This window comes from Bombus bifarius, unplaced genomic scaffold (assembly GCF_011952205.1).
Source record: "Bombus bifarius isolate JDL3187 unplaced genomic scaffold, Bbif_JDL3187 scf7180000007975, whole genome shotgun sequence".
Taxonomy (NCBI): domain Eukaryota; kingdom Metazoa; phylum Arthropoda; class Insecta; order Hymenoptera; family Apidae; genus Bombus; species Bombus bifarius.
In genome coordinates, this window is record NW_022884361.1 from 536,674 (window position 1) to 553,419 (window position 16,746).

Here is a 16,746-nt window from a genome sequence, read left to right on the forward strand (position 1 = left end):
GCTTCCAGAAACATCGAATATTTCGGCCTTTCGATAGATTTCGACAGGAAAGTTTGATTTTTGGTTAAATTCGAGAAATAAGCAGGGGTATACAGAGTGTTTCATTTTGTTTGATTCTTAGTTACAGTCTCTTGGCCAGCGTGAACTTTACTGTGGCGAGCTTCGAGAAACATCGAATATTTCGGCCTTTCGATAGATTTCGACAGGAAAGTTTGATTTTTGGTTAAATTCGACAAATAAGCAGGGGTATACAGAGTGTTTCATTTTCTTTGATTCTTAGTTACAGTCCCTTGATCAGCGTGAACTTTACTGTGGCGAGCTTTGAAAAACATCGAATATTTCGGCCTTTCGATAGATTTCGACAGGAAAGTTTGATTTTTGGTTAAATTCGAGAAATAATCAGGGGTATACAGAGTGTTTCATTTTGTTTGATTCTTAGTTACAGTCTCTTGGCCAGCGTGAACTTTACTGTGGCGAGCTTTGAGAAACATCGAATATTTCGGCCTTTCGATAGATTTCGACAGGAAAGTTTGATTTTTGGTTAAATGTGACAAATAATCGGGGGTATACAGAGTGTTTCATTTTGTTTGATTCTTAGTTACAGTCCCTTGGCCAGCGTGAACTTTACTGTGGCGAGCTTCCAGAAACATCGAATATTTCGGCCTTTCGATAGATTTCGACAGGAAAGTTTGATTTTTGGTTAAATGTGGCAAATAATCGGGGGTATACAGAGTGTTTCATTTTGTTTGATTCTTAGTTACAGTCTCTTGGCCAGCGTGAACTTTACTGTGGCGAGCTTCGAGAAACATCGAATATTTCGGCCTTTCGATAGATTTCGACAGGAAAGTTTGATTTTTGGTTAAATGTGACAAATAATCGGGGGTATACAGAGTGTTTCATTTTGTTTGATTCTTAGTTACAGTCTCTTGGCCAGCGTGAACTTTACTGTGGCGAGCTTTGAAAAACATCGAATATTTCGGCCTTTCGATAGATTTCGACAGGAAAGTTTGATTTCTGGTTAAATTCGAGAAATAAGCAGGGGTATACAGAGTGTTTCATTTTCATTCCGCCAAAGGAGAGAGATGTGCGAACATAGGACATAGGCGTTTACCGACGAATCATTTTCATTAATACGATCGACCAGCGTAAATGATGATTTCCGAGCGTTTGAATTATTGTTTTTTGTAATATTTCTTTCTTATTTTCAATCACAGAATATACTCACACCGTTTGACAGGATAAGAATAAAACAGCCTATATACTATTAAACGATACTTAATTAGATATCTATTTAGATTACGGATTTCTACGCGGAATCACATTTTCGAGAATGTAATTAAAAATGTAGAACCTCGGTAGAATACTGTTTTGCCCGCTAAGTACAATAAGAAAGCACGACATATACATACTTTGGATGTCTTATATATATTTTCGCATGATGCACATTTTGTGCAATGTTGCACTTTCAAAGTTCCTGTAAATGCATAGAAATCCTTGTTTTTTTACTATATTAATTTTTATTATATATACTATATATAATTATTATATTAATTTGCGTATAACGCGGTGATTCGATAAAGAGAATTAATCGTGCGACGTTAAAGATTGTACGTTTATGATAATGGCAGAAACATGGACATATGTATAGTTAAAAATTCCTATAATTATAACCAATCGTTAAAATTATTATAGTTAAAAATTATCACATTTCTTCATCGCGTATTTCATCCTTTTATAATTTATTCTTATCATTATCTCTTCTAATTTGTAATTAATATTCATCGATGTTTGACTCGTAAATGAAATACCGTTAGTTAGTTAGTTAGTTGTAAATGAACATGTAGCATTCTTTATTTGACGTATTTTATTGCCAGCAATCCTCAAATAGGATCATACGTGTAACCCTAAGCGAGAATAATTCAGTCCTCGTTAAATGCTCTTCGTCCAATTTATTACCTGGCTATATTTTGATCGCTACTGTAATGCACAGGAATACAATCTTTAAAAGTAGTCTTCCGATCGTAAACTTTTCTTGTTAAAACTCGCCACAGGCTCTCGATCAGTTTCAAATGAGGACACAATGCTGGCCATGCTAATGATTTTATTCCGAAATCTTGGAACCACGTTTCTGTAGTGGCAACTGTACAAAGAGGAGCGTCGTCTCATTGAAAAATCGTCTTTCTGTCTTTTTATTTCAGTAGTGGGAGGAAATAATTCACCATGCAAAATCTCCTGATACTCTATCGTACAATTTATCCTTTAGAAACACAACTTCGCTTAACATATCCAGACACGGTCGATGGTTTCTTAGAAATTTTTTTTTTCTTTTTATTATTTATTAAAATTACAATCAATTCTCGCGTTGAGAATTTTCAGTAATTGTTTCTTAGAAATGTTGAAGAAATAATGCAGAAAATGCGTTTGACTCTACGATTATTCGCAGCACTGTACCTGATATTTAACAGGAAGGGAAATTTGGAAATTTCGACTAATATAAGCGTAGGTATAGTCTTCTTGCAGAAGAACAAACGTTTCTTTTCTGTGTTTCGTTTCACGATGCTTCTTATTTCATGGATGGTGGATCATAAAAGGAATTATCGCGTAAAAGGAGTTGTACGATCGAAGACAAAAAATATCACTGAATATTCTTTCATGCAACAGCAAGGGAAGAGTTTGCTGTAACGTTCCTTTTCTTTCATATTAATTCCAACACGTAAATATTTATGTTTGTTTCGTAATCCTAATCGCGTTAAATATCGTCCAATCGTGACTCACGTGATTCCGAGCAATAGATATTTTTCCGCTGGTAAATCGTTATATCGTTATGTTATTGTTAACCGTTTGAGTCCCAAACAGCGCGATCGCACTGTGTCCTTATCCTTATCTTATCCTTATCTTATCCTGTATCCTTATAATTTTGTAGAATCTTCAAGCTGAAAATGTCGCTTGAAAATAGGAAACGAAGAGCAATTGGAAAACACTACCACGCTATGAGTGTGAAAATTGTGACGTGGGTCTATGTGTCGTACCGTGCTTTAAAATATATCACACTCAATTGTGTTATCAGTTATTAAAGTAACTTATTTAATAATTACTTATATTATAATTATATTATATTTATAATTACTTATATAATTAACTTATTTAATATTGCATCATATCTTTAAGGAAAATTATAATTTAATTATCAAAAACTTCATTGCAATGTGCTTGCCTAGAGAACATCGTTATCCGTCACAACAGTATCTAAGAGATTAAATACACAGTAAAGCCATGATCATTGGCAAGGTTAATGGTAAACGACAGGCGTGAGAATAGCCTGAAAAGTCCTTTGTTATCAACGCGGCTAATGTATTACTTACTTCGTATCTGGTGATCGCAGAAGGACAAATTCTTAATACTAAGCCTACCAGCAGCGGTCAAATTGACCGCTTTCGAACTTCTACACAAAGTTAACTATACGTAAACTTTATCATATCTCTCCATAATTTCTGACTTTCCCCAAAACATACATACAATATATTTTTCGGTATTTACTTTTAGTTTGCTCTTTTATTTTCTGAGAAAGATTTGTACTCTGCCTTGCGTACCGTGACGGGTCACTTTGACCGTCCGATACATACAATAAAATAAATACAATCAGTACAAAGAAAAGGCTATCTCATGGTCAAATGACAAACAAAATGAGTAATAACAAGTAATAGCAGCTGTTACACCCGTAATCTTGTCATAAAACATAATCCATCCCTCGATCAGGATGGCCACCAGCTATCAAGACATACTAACTCAGACCCATAATAATCCTAAGGAACTGCCATAAAGTTTAGCATTTTTTACAGCCCATTGTTATAAACATTTTAAAAGTCGAGAAGTTTCTTAAGGTTATTGCTCATTGCGATAAAACACGGGAAAAGCTTTCACAACTCCACCCTCAAGTAACCGTTGGTGGAGAAAACAGCCAATACTCATCAATATTTTTGTATAAATATCGCCGTCACAGGCCATATTCTTATTTACTATTGTCCTTTCGACTAGAATATCTCTTAGTTTGTTAGTCAATTAGTCGACATTTAAACTTGTTATCTCTAAAACTCAGACAGAAAGCATCGCAGAGCCTTTTGCGTAAAGCATATCAAATTTGACAATAATTTTGTACTCCGTGCGTGGTATTATTCTGTGATAAATATTTACTCTAGAAATGTCAAGACTTTAAAAAAAAATTTACGGACATAGAAAAAGACTGTTCAGTGTGCGACGAACAAGAAACTTCAGCAACTGAAAACGGCATGGAAACACATGGAAAGCTATTTACAACCGAATCAGAGTTGAATATTATAAATAAGTCCAGGGCAAAAAGGAAAAAAATTATCGTTGACAGCAAAGGGTGAGACTGACGTAGAGAACCAACGTATCGAAACTGGACCCGATGGGACAGTTTGGAGAGAAATAGATGCAAGTCCTAAACCTGGCAGGACATCGGTCCATAATATTTTTAGGGATATGCTAAAGGACAAGTAAAGACGGCATTTTATCATTGATCACCGTATAAGGGATCATGTAATAAAATGTACGGAGGAAGAAGAATTTAGAGTATTGTGGACTAAGAGGGAGCTAGATGCAATAAAACTAGGTGCATTTATTGCTCTGCTATATGCTATATGCTATATAAAAAATTTACATGTCTCATATTTGTGGAATTGAATTTGGAGACCTGCATTTTTTTCAAAAACAATGAGCGGAAATGACTTTGCTGAAATTATGAGGTTTATACGATTTGGTAAGAAGATAAATAAATAATTGCAATAAATTTGCAATGGTATCTACATGGTATATGGGTCCAATTTACAGAGAATTCACAAAATTGTTATAAACCTGGTGCACACATTGCTTTTATATAAAGAATCACGGGGAAAAAGTCATGCAATAAAACTATCGACAAGTTCAGATTCGAAATTATACTTATCTATAATAAGTATTAACTTATTATAAATAATCAGCCATGTCACTGCGCCACGCCAGAAAAATGGCTGAAAATTCTCAACGCGAGAATTGATAGTAATTTTAATAAATAAATAAAAAAAGTTCGGATTCGTCACTACAAAAAACTTGTCAGGTAAAAAGTTGTAAAGGTTACAAAATTACGAAAATTTGTTTAAGACGCGGAAAATATTTATGCGGCAAATGTGCACTTGATAACAAGATAATTTGTAAAAAATGCAGCAAATTTGAATGAGATATATCTCTATATATAAAGATAATAAGATATATCTCTATAAATAAAAGTGTAATTCTATTCAAGCCTATAATTGAAATTAAAGAAAAGTAAACTTGCACGAAATTTTATGGAACTTCGTCATTTTATATACATTCAGTTCTAAATTAACCATTATCTAAGTTAAATCATAAAAATTGTTACTTCTTTAATCACCGGTCATTTTGACCGCACACAGTAGGAGTAAGTATAAACGAACTGTCGGCAGGTTTAGTGTTAAACGTGAAATCGAGCGGACGCATTCAAGGCTGATTAGAAGGATGATAGTTTCGACTAAGGCGATGCTCAATAGTCTGTAAAGCCAGATTTTGCAATTACTCGAAGGACAGGGATTCCTTTGTCCCGATGTATGTACAGTTAGTCAGTTTGTTTCGGAGTTATCAGCTGCTTCAAAGGATAACACGCTGACTCACGAAAGTATTTGGGATATTTATGCAAATATATAGTTTTGTAAAAGGACGAAATCTAAAAAAAAAAAAAATTTGTTTCAGCTATTCTGGATATTTTAAGTGTTTTTGCATGTTATGTGCATTCTATGCATCTTGAGATATTTTTGCAAATAAAAAGAAAGTACTTATACTAAATAGCTTGCAATTTCTATATACATTTTCATATCTGTTTCAAATTTTACCGATGTAGTAATCATGATAATCGAGTCTCGCAATGCTATTGAAATTTCAAAATGTTTCATACTACGCAGATAATATATGTTCATAGAAGACGTCTACTTTCGCACGCCTGTGTACGTTTCCTTTGACGCGTTCATAAGTCGTATCGAATAAAAGTTTACCCAGATACGCTCGATGCGTGCTGATTTTTGTTATTATGAATTTTGAATGAACGACTCCTTACAAAGTATAATTAGCTTTTTCTTTTCCTAGCGTTCCGTATATTTTAATATCACAGCTATTTCCTCTGGACACGAAGAAGTTCGAAATTCTTTTCAAATGGTTAAAGCGCTTCTTTCGTCATTTTTTATTTAAATCGTTTCTTTAAATATCTGACGAATACACGCGTTTCTGCTTCAGAGTGTAAAGTAGGCTATCGCATAAAAATCTTACGGCATTAAATGTAAGATATTCAGGCTTGATTCGCGTCCTAGAATTTTATTTTATATTATATTTCCGTGTTTTATTATGTTGATCGTTTCTGTGCTGTGTCATGCACGTTCGAATGGTACCCGTACTCTCTGCAGAAATCCATTAGTCACACTAATACTGGTTCGAAACGAAAAACTTGTATGATTTATACTGTAAGAAATATTCTTCAAATAACGCCAGTCTTTCGGTAATTACTCGCTGTTCAACTGAATTAGGTCGCAAAAAGTTGATTCTCCCATTCGAAGAAATTATCGTCACCGTGTTATGTCTTCTAACGATCGTACGAATTTTCTACGCAATATTTTCGCTTGTTGCTTCAAGTAATGGATATATTTAGGATGGACAGTCTCGGCCGAGGCAACTCTGTTATTTCGAATGATTTTTTCATAATCTTGTATATTCGAATATGCAGTATAACCTATATACAATAATGATAAAATTAAAGGAAGTTTACATAGAATTGTTCAGCGCTATCTTTTTAATTTCTTCAAGTTTTTTCTACGGATAGATTGAATCTTAGTTAGAATTTTGAGAAATCATACCCTTTGCTGTTTGCATTGTCGATTACGTGACACCTTGTATATAATACTATTAATAAGATCGACAATTCTATTGAGCGAAGCGAACGTAGAATTTTTTAAATAACAACGTGACTTGGTAAAAATTTCTTTCTACCCTGATAGATCCTTTATATCTGTCCCCTTGCTAATAAGATCAATTTTATCGAGGAAAATGAACATGGAATTCTTGAAATGACAACATGATTTGGTAAAACTTTCCTATGATTCTTCCTACTTTGATAAATTCATCTTTAGATCTGTCAGAATGTAAAAAGACCATCTCCCTTGCTCATCAAGAAAGATAAACGTAGAATTTTTCAAATAACAACATGACTTGGTAAAAATGTCCTATGGTTGTTTCTACCTTGATAGATCCATCTTTATATTTGCCAAAATTAAAAAAGAAATCAGCTGATTGCGCTCGTTCAGTTTGAGATGTGCCCTTAAAAAATGAACTGAAATGTCGAGGAAACGTGGGAACAAAGTGCAACTATTAATTGCTATCAGAGACGGTATCAGAGGCGAGATATACCAATATGAGTATGAATATATCGTGGAATCATCGAATAAACATCGTAAAAGTTTAAAATATAGAATTTGCATTATCAGTTACGTGGCACTATGTACGTTATCTTGTTTGAGTCGCGACGACTATTAGATACAAAGAGGTATAGTCAGTGTGTACAAGTAGAAACGAAGAAATACTGAATAATTCAGGCAGTGACCGTAGCGAGTGACGTCATGATAGTATTCCACCGGTGGACGGTTCAAGCTGAGCGACCATGCGGAACCCCATCCGCTTAGGTCCCCGCTGAAAAATTTCAGCTTTCCGTACAAATTCCCTTATGTGAACGGGACACTGAAAGAAACCCTTGCCGGCTCATCGTGAAAGAAACCATAGGCAAAACACGTCGTCTTATCCTTCCATCATAGTGCCGTTTTACGCGCGTAAAAGCGATACCGACTTTTCTTCGCGCTCCTTGTGATACGGTGAAACCATCGGTGAAACCAACCTGGGACTTTGTATTCTTTCACCGTGTGTTACGAACTTTTTAATAATTTATGATATGTAACATACATGTAATTTATGATACATTTGTTCTACATTTATTGGTGATGAGAGATGGATGTTTTATTAGAGAAATAAAGAAGATCATCGGAGTTCGTGGCTGTGAAAGCGAGTGTCAAGAATTCGTAATTGCTAATTCTTCATTTATTCCAGTGCAATTAATTATCCCAGATGCAGTTTCCTCTGGTTTTCTAATATTCTACGACGTTTTCAGCCGCTTCGTGTGATAACGCGTCTCGTTTTCTGTTGGCTAAACTTCATATTTAAATATGATAAATAAAATGTATATTACATAAGACATATATTAAATAAACCTTCTTAATTGGTTTTAAGATCGTCCAGAGAGAATTCACATTTTACTGAAGTAAGTGGTTTTCCACTTTAAATCCAAACAGATATAACACTTAAATACATGAAAAGGATACTTTCAAAGAAAGATCAGCAGGACGAGGAAGAGGTAGAGGTAGTAGCGATTCCTGTCCGGGACCCTTGTTGTATTCTTCAATGATTTCTTAATCGATAATACGCGCAGCAGAAGATGAAAACACTTTAGATAGAAAAAGAACGACTTTTGTTGTCATCTTCTCATTTCTCTTTCTATCCATCCTTGGTGGATCTACAGCTTTATATGGTTTCCACCGTAATAATCAGAGAGTGGAATAAACACACGCAACTACGAATAAATCCGAGTTTCGGAGGTGCTGGCTGGAAATTCGACTATTAGGATGTAGGAAATATTGAGTTTCGATAATCAAGGGTCGAAGCGCCAGCCGACCGAGCCAACGCGGTTCTTTCTTAGTCAATAATATAATAATCGATAATTACCAAGTTTACGTTTAAATAATACAAGTTACAGTTTGAAAACATTGCTCAAAAAATTGTCTTTCCATCCTTTCGAACGAACGAAGAAGAATACAGACTTCTATCGTACAAACAGTTCTTACAATTTGACTTTGCACAGAACGATTTATTAATTTAATTATTAAGTATCTATTATACAGGGTGGTTGGTAACTGGCGGTACGAGCGGAAAGGGGGTGATTCTACGCGAAAAAAGAAGTCGAAAATATAGAATACAAATTTTTCGTTCGAGGCTTTGTTTTCGAGAAAATCGACTTTGAATTTTCGCTCGGTACGAGTGCACTTTATCGCGTCTCGTTATAACGGATCTCACTGTAGATCGTTGTCTCGATGGAAAAATTAAAAAAAAAAATTTTTACCAACCACCCTGTATAAAATATTACTTAATATTATTATAGAAACGTGTTACTATTATAGCAGAGGATCTACGTAAGAGGATTGTCATAAAGAAATTGGCCAATAGTATCATTTGAATTGCATGAGGCGGCCCGAGAGAGTCGGAGCGTTGAAAAGAGCAAAGATTCAAGGTTTTCGAAATATCGTGTATTTTTCTGCCACTGGCTGAGAGCAAATCTCCGCTGATGATTCTAATAACAGTGATAGTTGAACGCGTGGCGACCGAACGATGAACGCATGATTCTTTCAACATCTCGCGCGTCCTGGCTTCGTTATCAGGCATGGCCCATCGCCGGATATCTCGCAACTCGTACCGTATTTTTCCCGCCATTGTATGGAAATGTCAGAAACCTCGTGTTTCTTCGAACTTCTTTTATTCCCGGTGTCCGCGACTCGGCCACCGAAAAGAAAGAAATATGCAAATGTTAAAGGGCCTATCCGTTCGAATGGCGGTGCATCATCGATGCTCGAACCTTTTCAAGTTGTCCGAAGTAACTGTTCGCCGATGTCTAATTGTTTGCTCAATGACGACTTCGTGACTGGACTCGCGGAAAACTCCAGTCCTCTTTGTGCGTTTTCTATTCGACTTCTATTAGAATTCTGTTGGGGTGTATTAGATGGCGTTTTAGAAGACTTCCGAGGATGTTGGTCGAATAGGATCATTAATGTTGGGTCGTTTAATTATTTTCAGTGTGGTAAAGATTTCTATTCTTGGGGGAAAATTTGTTATCGATCCGTTATTGGATGTTTCTTGACGATACGAGTTCAGCCGGAGATTTTTGAAATATTTATCACGGATATGTTAAATATTTGTTGATATTGGCTGTAATTCTAGCGAAAATCCTAAAATGTTGTTTCAGGATGTGAATAAGTTCTTTAGGATAATAGTCAGAAATCTAGCAGATATTTCAGAAGGTTGATTAGGTCTAAAGGAAATTTTGGAATATCGTGATGATGAACTTGCTGGAAATTCTGTAGAATATTATTTTATAAAATAATAGCTCTAGAATATCAATTAGAAACCTGGTAGTAATATTAATAAGCATATAATACATTTAATACAAATCCCGGAATATCTCTTCATTAATTTACTTATCTTTTATTATTTATTATACGGTTGTATACATTTGTATTTCATAGACTTATGCAATATTATACCTGGAATATTATTTTATAAAATGAAGGCGCTAGATTATTAATTGGAAAATCGACATAAAGTTTAAGGTAATTAATGATACAAATATTTAACGTTTCCTTTACGTCTAACGATGATTAGAGCAATGTATTATTTTAAATAAAATATACCGCTATTGATAAAGCAATGTCTGTACAATAAACAGGCGTACGCTCTGCTAACGTCGAATCGTGTTCACTCCACCGTGTGAAAATCTCCTACGCAAGGTGAAACCTTGTATTAACGCGTGTATATACGTCGTACCACGTCGCTTCTTTCTTCTTTTGAAACGATTATTACGTTCAGGAAAGTCGTTCGAGAGCTGGACACTTTCCTCGTTAAACTTAAAGTGCGACAAAAGTAAGAAATTGAATTTAAAAAGAAAACACCAATAATTATTACTGATAATTATTGGTGTGATAATTATTACTGACCGTTAACTGATTTCGTCATTTTTGTTTTTTGTTTCAGCAATACCGATCGTTGATAGAAGAGAACCGAAGACTTCAGGAAGTTTTAGCGAGCACTCAAATACCTCACGTACGAGTAGTCGACAATGTTTTCCTGCAAACACAAATTGAAACATTGCAATGGCAACTGAAACAGGTCTCTATTTAACCATAAACCACGATCGTTTAACATACCTGATTTACAATATTCCACTGCCATTTTTAACGCTTTAGTACCTGTACAAATATTAAGAATTAAAAGTATGCAAAGAAGTGAAACACTTTGGCAATTTTAAAACAGTACAGCTTCAACTTTAGACAGAGGCAACTATTTCTACATCTCTTTTGACAAAGTTTTTTATAGTTTAATAAAAATACCACAAAATCCCCATTCCTTAAATATTAAAGTTTCAAATTTATTGTACTTGTGCACTTATTGAATAACCACAGCATTATTGTTGCCCACACAATAGTTATATATGATGTTATATATAAATAACTATTCTGTATGCAACAAAAATGCTGTGGTCATCCAGTAAATGTGTGTGTACATTTGAAGCTTTTAATACTCCAAACCTGTGCACAAATCTTTATATGAAACTATAATATGTTAATAATACAATATGATTGAAACGTAATATAAATCTATTATAGAAACAAAACAGTGTAAATTGCACGAATATTTATTTATAAAAAATTTTACAGATGGAAGCAAATAGACAGATGTACCGTGCCCTGATGGAGCAGGTGCTGCGCTTCCTGGACCGAGCCCGCAAAAGCTTGGATATTCTTCACGAGAAGAATAATCCTAAGGATAAGAAGTCAACGGGACGGTTTCCACGTAGCTATAGCGTTCACACTGTGCATGCAGATTCCCCGTCGAATCATGTTTCCTTAGCACCATCGTCTTCAACTTCCTCTCGTTTCATGAAGTCGAAATCGGTCACACAGATCTCACCGTGCACTACCAACTACCGCGAATTCACTTGGTCGATGCTTCGTAGAAACGATCCAGCGCATTGTACTTCTCCACTTAATAAATCTCAGGGTCTCAATAAAACTCATGACGGTGTTGTTTATAAAAGCCCTACGCCACCCAAGCTGGACCCGAATGATATACCGCCCCAGAAACTATCCCAAGAAGCATTTAGGTACGTACCTAGATACCTAAGTGATTAAAATAATTGTTTTGTAGTGTTTAGTCACTAATAAGTAACTTTAAATATCTCTTTATTTAAAATATTTGAAGATAGTAAACTATTTTTAACTAATTGTAAATTAATTGTTTCAGATTAATGAGAACAGTTCAGTCGTTGCTCTTAATGAGAGAACCGGATCTGACCAGAATCTCGTCGATAGAAAATAACGGATCCTCCCCATCGCCCATAGAGGATCATCGTTACAATAATCATCACAACGAGGTATCAGTGACCTTGCAGGATGGTAGTTACGTAAATCCAACGTGCTTGCAGGGAGCTATCGGGTATTCCAGTTATGACCATGGGACCGAATCAAGTAGCACCGATAACGACAGTAGGAGTTTCGTAAAAACATCGTCAAACATTGTTGAGGTCAGTCAAAGTTTGCGTGATCTTCTCCCTGGTATAAGAAGATCTGTTGACACCACCTCACTCAACTCAGGAAGCAGCAAAACTACTGAAGAAGAGGATCTACTTCCAAATAATAACTGTTTAAACGTATCCATATCGAATCACAAACATATTTACGTATGTACGCCGACATCTACGCCAAATAGGCGTGTTAGAAAAGTAGAGAAAAAGGAAAAACCTGCGAAATCAAAGCCAACTGACAGTGTGAGTAGCGTCGAGGATGAGAGTGGATTTTCTTCTATGAGTTCTTTTCAAGAAATTGGTTTACCTAACATTCTGCCAATTTCTCCTATAAGAGGTTGTCATCAAGAGGTGGGTTTACCGGTAGTACCATTGGAAAAAGCTAGACATCGTAGATGGTCTTCCACTCCTGCTGAAATTCGAGCTTTCTTTAATAAACATCGTAGTAGCTTCACCGCCTCTCAAACTACCACTGAATCTTTAAGTGTCTGGGTTTGAATGATTTTACTAGCAATATACATAAATTACTTTCTAAACGAAATGACTCTGATGAATGCACTTGATATATTCAAGCGTAAACAAATGACCGAACATAGAAGGCACAGTCGATTATTGATACAGTAATTTCTATTATAAATACTCCTGTCTGAATATTTCTAGATCAGTTTTACATTTTATGTGTTCTTGTTCGGGAAAGTTTTATTCTTTAAGAAACGTTTAAGACAATTTAGGGACAAACGTAATGCGAATAATTGATACGTTAATTTAAAATTTCTTTTTGTTTCTCACTTATTTGACTTTAGTTTTATGAATGACTTGATGCATTACTACAGAATATAAACTTGTTCAGAGTTTGATTAGAAGGTTAATATGCATACAAGTGTAGTTAGTACTTTTATATGTATTAGGAAAACATAATTCTTAATAGTTGTATGCAAAAGATTTTGTAAAAGTTGTCTCCAGCATTTGTATCGACAAAAGTAATCGACAATCATATACATCTCTTAGATGTATACCAATATTGTAATTGAGCATTTTGCCTTTTTACTGATATTTTAAAATATTTTAAACAATTTCAACTTCCATTTTGAAACAGTGTTCAATTTGTACTTACAAGTATTACTATACAACACAAGTCATTAAAGCTGTACTCTGCTTTATCTTTCATGAATTTGTACATAAATAATGATATATAAAGTATTTGAATATTCAATATAGTAGAAGTTTTTTCACTTAAAATATAATTACTTCTAATAATATAATTAATTATAAGATTTCCTATATACTAATATCTAAAATACTTTGATAACATTTGTTTACATTATAACATTTTATCCTTTTTAGACTTAAACAAATATATGCATCTTAATTTATTTTTATACCTATAATCACATGATTACTATGGAATCACATGAATACACCAATGATTGATTATGTGATATACGATACTTTTATTAGTCTAATAACTTTACATTTTTTATACAGCTTTTACATACTTTTTTTCATCGATTCACTGTTTTAGATTGTGCGGTTGTAAGTAGACTGAACATGTTTATGCAAATCTGTATTTTTATGAAATACAGTTAACAAAATAGGATCTCTTAAATATTAGAAATATAGTTATTTTGTACATTTTTGTACACTTGAATTTACATAATAAGCATCTGAAATCTAGTTATAAGCTATTGAAAATTAACATTATAACACCCATTATAAATAACTATAGCATATAGGAAGTAACAAAAATATTATACATAATATTAAAAATAACAAAAATGTCTATACATTTGTAGAAAGGAGCGAACGTCAGCGCTTTCAACTTCGAAACGCACACAAAGCACTGAACTTATCGAACGCAAGCTAGAAATTTAAAAAGATTTGAGCGAGGAAAACACTTGATCATTAAATGGGGAAAAATAACGTGAAATAAAGAAAAAGGAAAGAGATATCGTGAGCGAAGATTTAACGAAACGAAAACTGCTGATCATGGCTGAGAAACGTTCGTGGATGGGCGGTGTGGGAGGTCGGGGGACGGATGCGCGCGCATCGCGATAAGGCAAAAGTAGAGACACTGTTCGTTATCAGTACGGCAGGCGTCGTTCACTTGTTCGCGAGTCGGTCCAGAGGTTAGCCAGGAGATTGCGCCACCAGCCGATCCACTTTTAGATTGATTTTCAAGAGCACCGTGCACTGGGTATAGCGCTCCGCGTTTATTTTAACGTGGCCAGAGTGTTCGAACGGGCCGCGACCGTCTCGGGTGATAGTAGAAACATCGTGACGAGGTGAGAGGTTCGGGTGCGGGCGCCTTTTCTCTCTGCCGGTCTGGAAGAACGTCGTTTAATCGTGTCCCACGGGAGGCACATTCGTTTCTCGTTGGCCTGCGTGCTCGTTGTTATTACTACACACCGTTACGTTCGTGTGTCTGTGTGTGCTGTTTCTCCTACGCGTACACACTTGCAGTTTGTATAGTCCCGTGTGTACACACATAGAAAGTCTATCTATATCTGCCGTTCGTTCTTTCGTGCGGTGTTCCGTGTACTGAACGGATTGTGGTGTGCGTGTGTAACCCTCAGAACGTGCGGCTTCGTGGCGCAGTGCGTGAAATGAGTGACAAGGATCGTTCCTCTCCCACTCTTGTTGAAAACAGTCTTAAGTCGCTGCTCGATCAACCTAGTATTTTTCCATTGATTGGTAAGTATCCGCTGTAATACTATTTAATTTCAGATAAATATTACGATATATCTTTTTAGCGTATCTTTTCTGTACGAGCTCGATAATCTCCCCTCCTATCCCTAGCTTGTTCTCTGCCTTGTTAGAACGCGCATTTTTCCTTTTCTTCGAAATTCGCGCACAATACTACTTCAGCGCTGACTGGCGGCGATTCGACGAATGCCAAACACGTTTTTCTCTCGTGTTTTCATTGACGAATCGCTGTGTCGCGTCGTCGATATTTTTCTTTGAACATGGAGGGGTTCTGTGACGTTTAAATTTTTATGCTAATCATTTACTTTTCTTCCTCTCGTTCATTGGTATCGAGCAGCAACGTATAAAGGAAATGAAAAAAAGACAAGGTTATTTGAGGGATTTCGTTGAAGTAAGATAGGAAAAAAGGAATAGAGAATAGTAAGCACGCATTTTATGTTCATTGGTTGCGCCGGCGCTCGCTTCTTGGTCTCTCGATTAACCTCGTTTGGACCCCGTGGTGCACCACGTGATGTTACCAACCTAACCTCACTTTCACTTGCTCAACCTATATGTTCGGTTCTGTTCGGCTCAATACGACTATTTTACTAAGCGATTTTAACTAACCTTCCCGATTTGATCATGGGAGGAATGCTTTTAATGCCATGTGATAGATTTCAATGCAAAGTGACAATTTCGTGGTAAAATTATCGACTTATATTTATTGAATGTCAATTGTCTATAGAATTATATTCTTTTCTGCATCACTATTTACAACAATGCCTTATTATTCTTTGGTATTCTATTTTCGATTGCTTTGAATGTAAAAAATGCGTGTTCTTTCAAGTTTATTGACACATTCCGTACTAGACATACAAAATCATGAAATAGTTTCTGAACACTAGAGTATATCAATATTTTATAAATTAGGTCATTTTCAATAATAATTGTGTAATTATGAAATATAATTTATTTAACAAGTATAATGAACACACGTGGGCACATGGATCATCGATGTTCCACGCGGTTTGTACAAATCGTATAAAGTTGGTGTACATGGAATGTGTTAAAAGAAACAGAGTGGGGGAGTAATAAAGAAGGGAGAATGAAATAAAATGTTGGTTGCGTATGTGTTTACTTAGCTTGCTATTCGACCATATCTATCTTAACTGACGTTCATGGTTCTACGCCAGCTTCACAAATGGAATTACATTTGTATGGAGTTTAGAAATTATTTAGCTTTTATATACTGCGCCCTTTAACACGTTTATTCCAATGTTATTAGCAATATTGTATAAGTTAGAAATTAGAAGTTACCAGTATCTCTTTTTATGCAATTCTACAAGCGAATTTTATAAATTACAAGGACTGTCCTGTTCGATATAAGACTGCAAGATTATAAGAATCATTTATACAATACAAATCTACATGTATGATTTATGATTTGTCACTTGTTAATGTTCACTAACAGCAGTTAATAAATTATTGTGTAAAAGACTTCTGGCGTAATAATCGACTGAGGCTCCATTTCAAACCTGTCATTGTTTCTTCTCTGAAGACACGCTTTTTCGCTAGGTTAATTTACATAGCACTTTACATGGTGCGACGCGTAA

At 35.2% G+C, this 16,746-nt stretch overlaps 1 protein-coding gene across 1 annotated transcript in view; it reads left to right on the forward strand.

Moving 5' to 3' along the window:
• Positions 1–13,520, forward strand: part of LOC117217301 — a 34,950-nt gene extending 21,430 nt beyond the window's left edge. Inside the window, exons 3-5 of the mRNA XM_033464809.1 lie at positions 10,903–11,037; positions 11,586–12,031; positions 12,172–13,520. Of these exons, the coding sequence (XP_033320700.1) occupies positions 10,903–11,037; positions 11,586–12,031; positions 12,172–12,949 (1,359 nt within the window). The 3' untranslated portion in view covers positions 12,950–13,520. The remainder of the gene's footprint in view (positions 1–10,902; positions 11,038–11,585; positions 12,032–12,171) is intronic.
• The last annotated feature ends 3,226 nt before the right edge of the window (positions 13,521–16,746 follow it).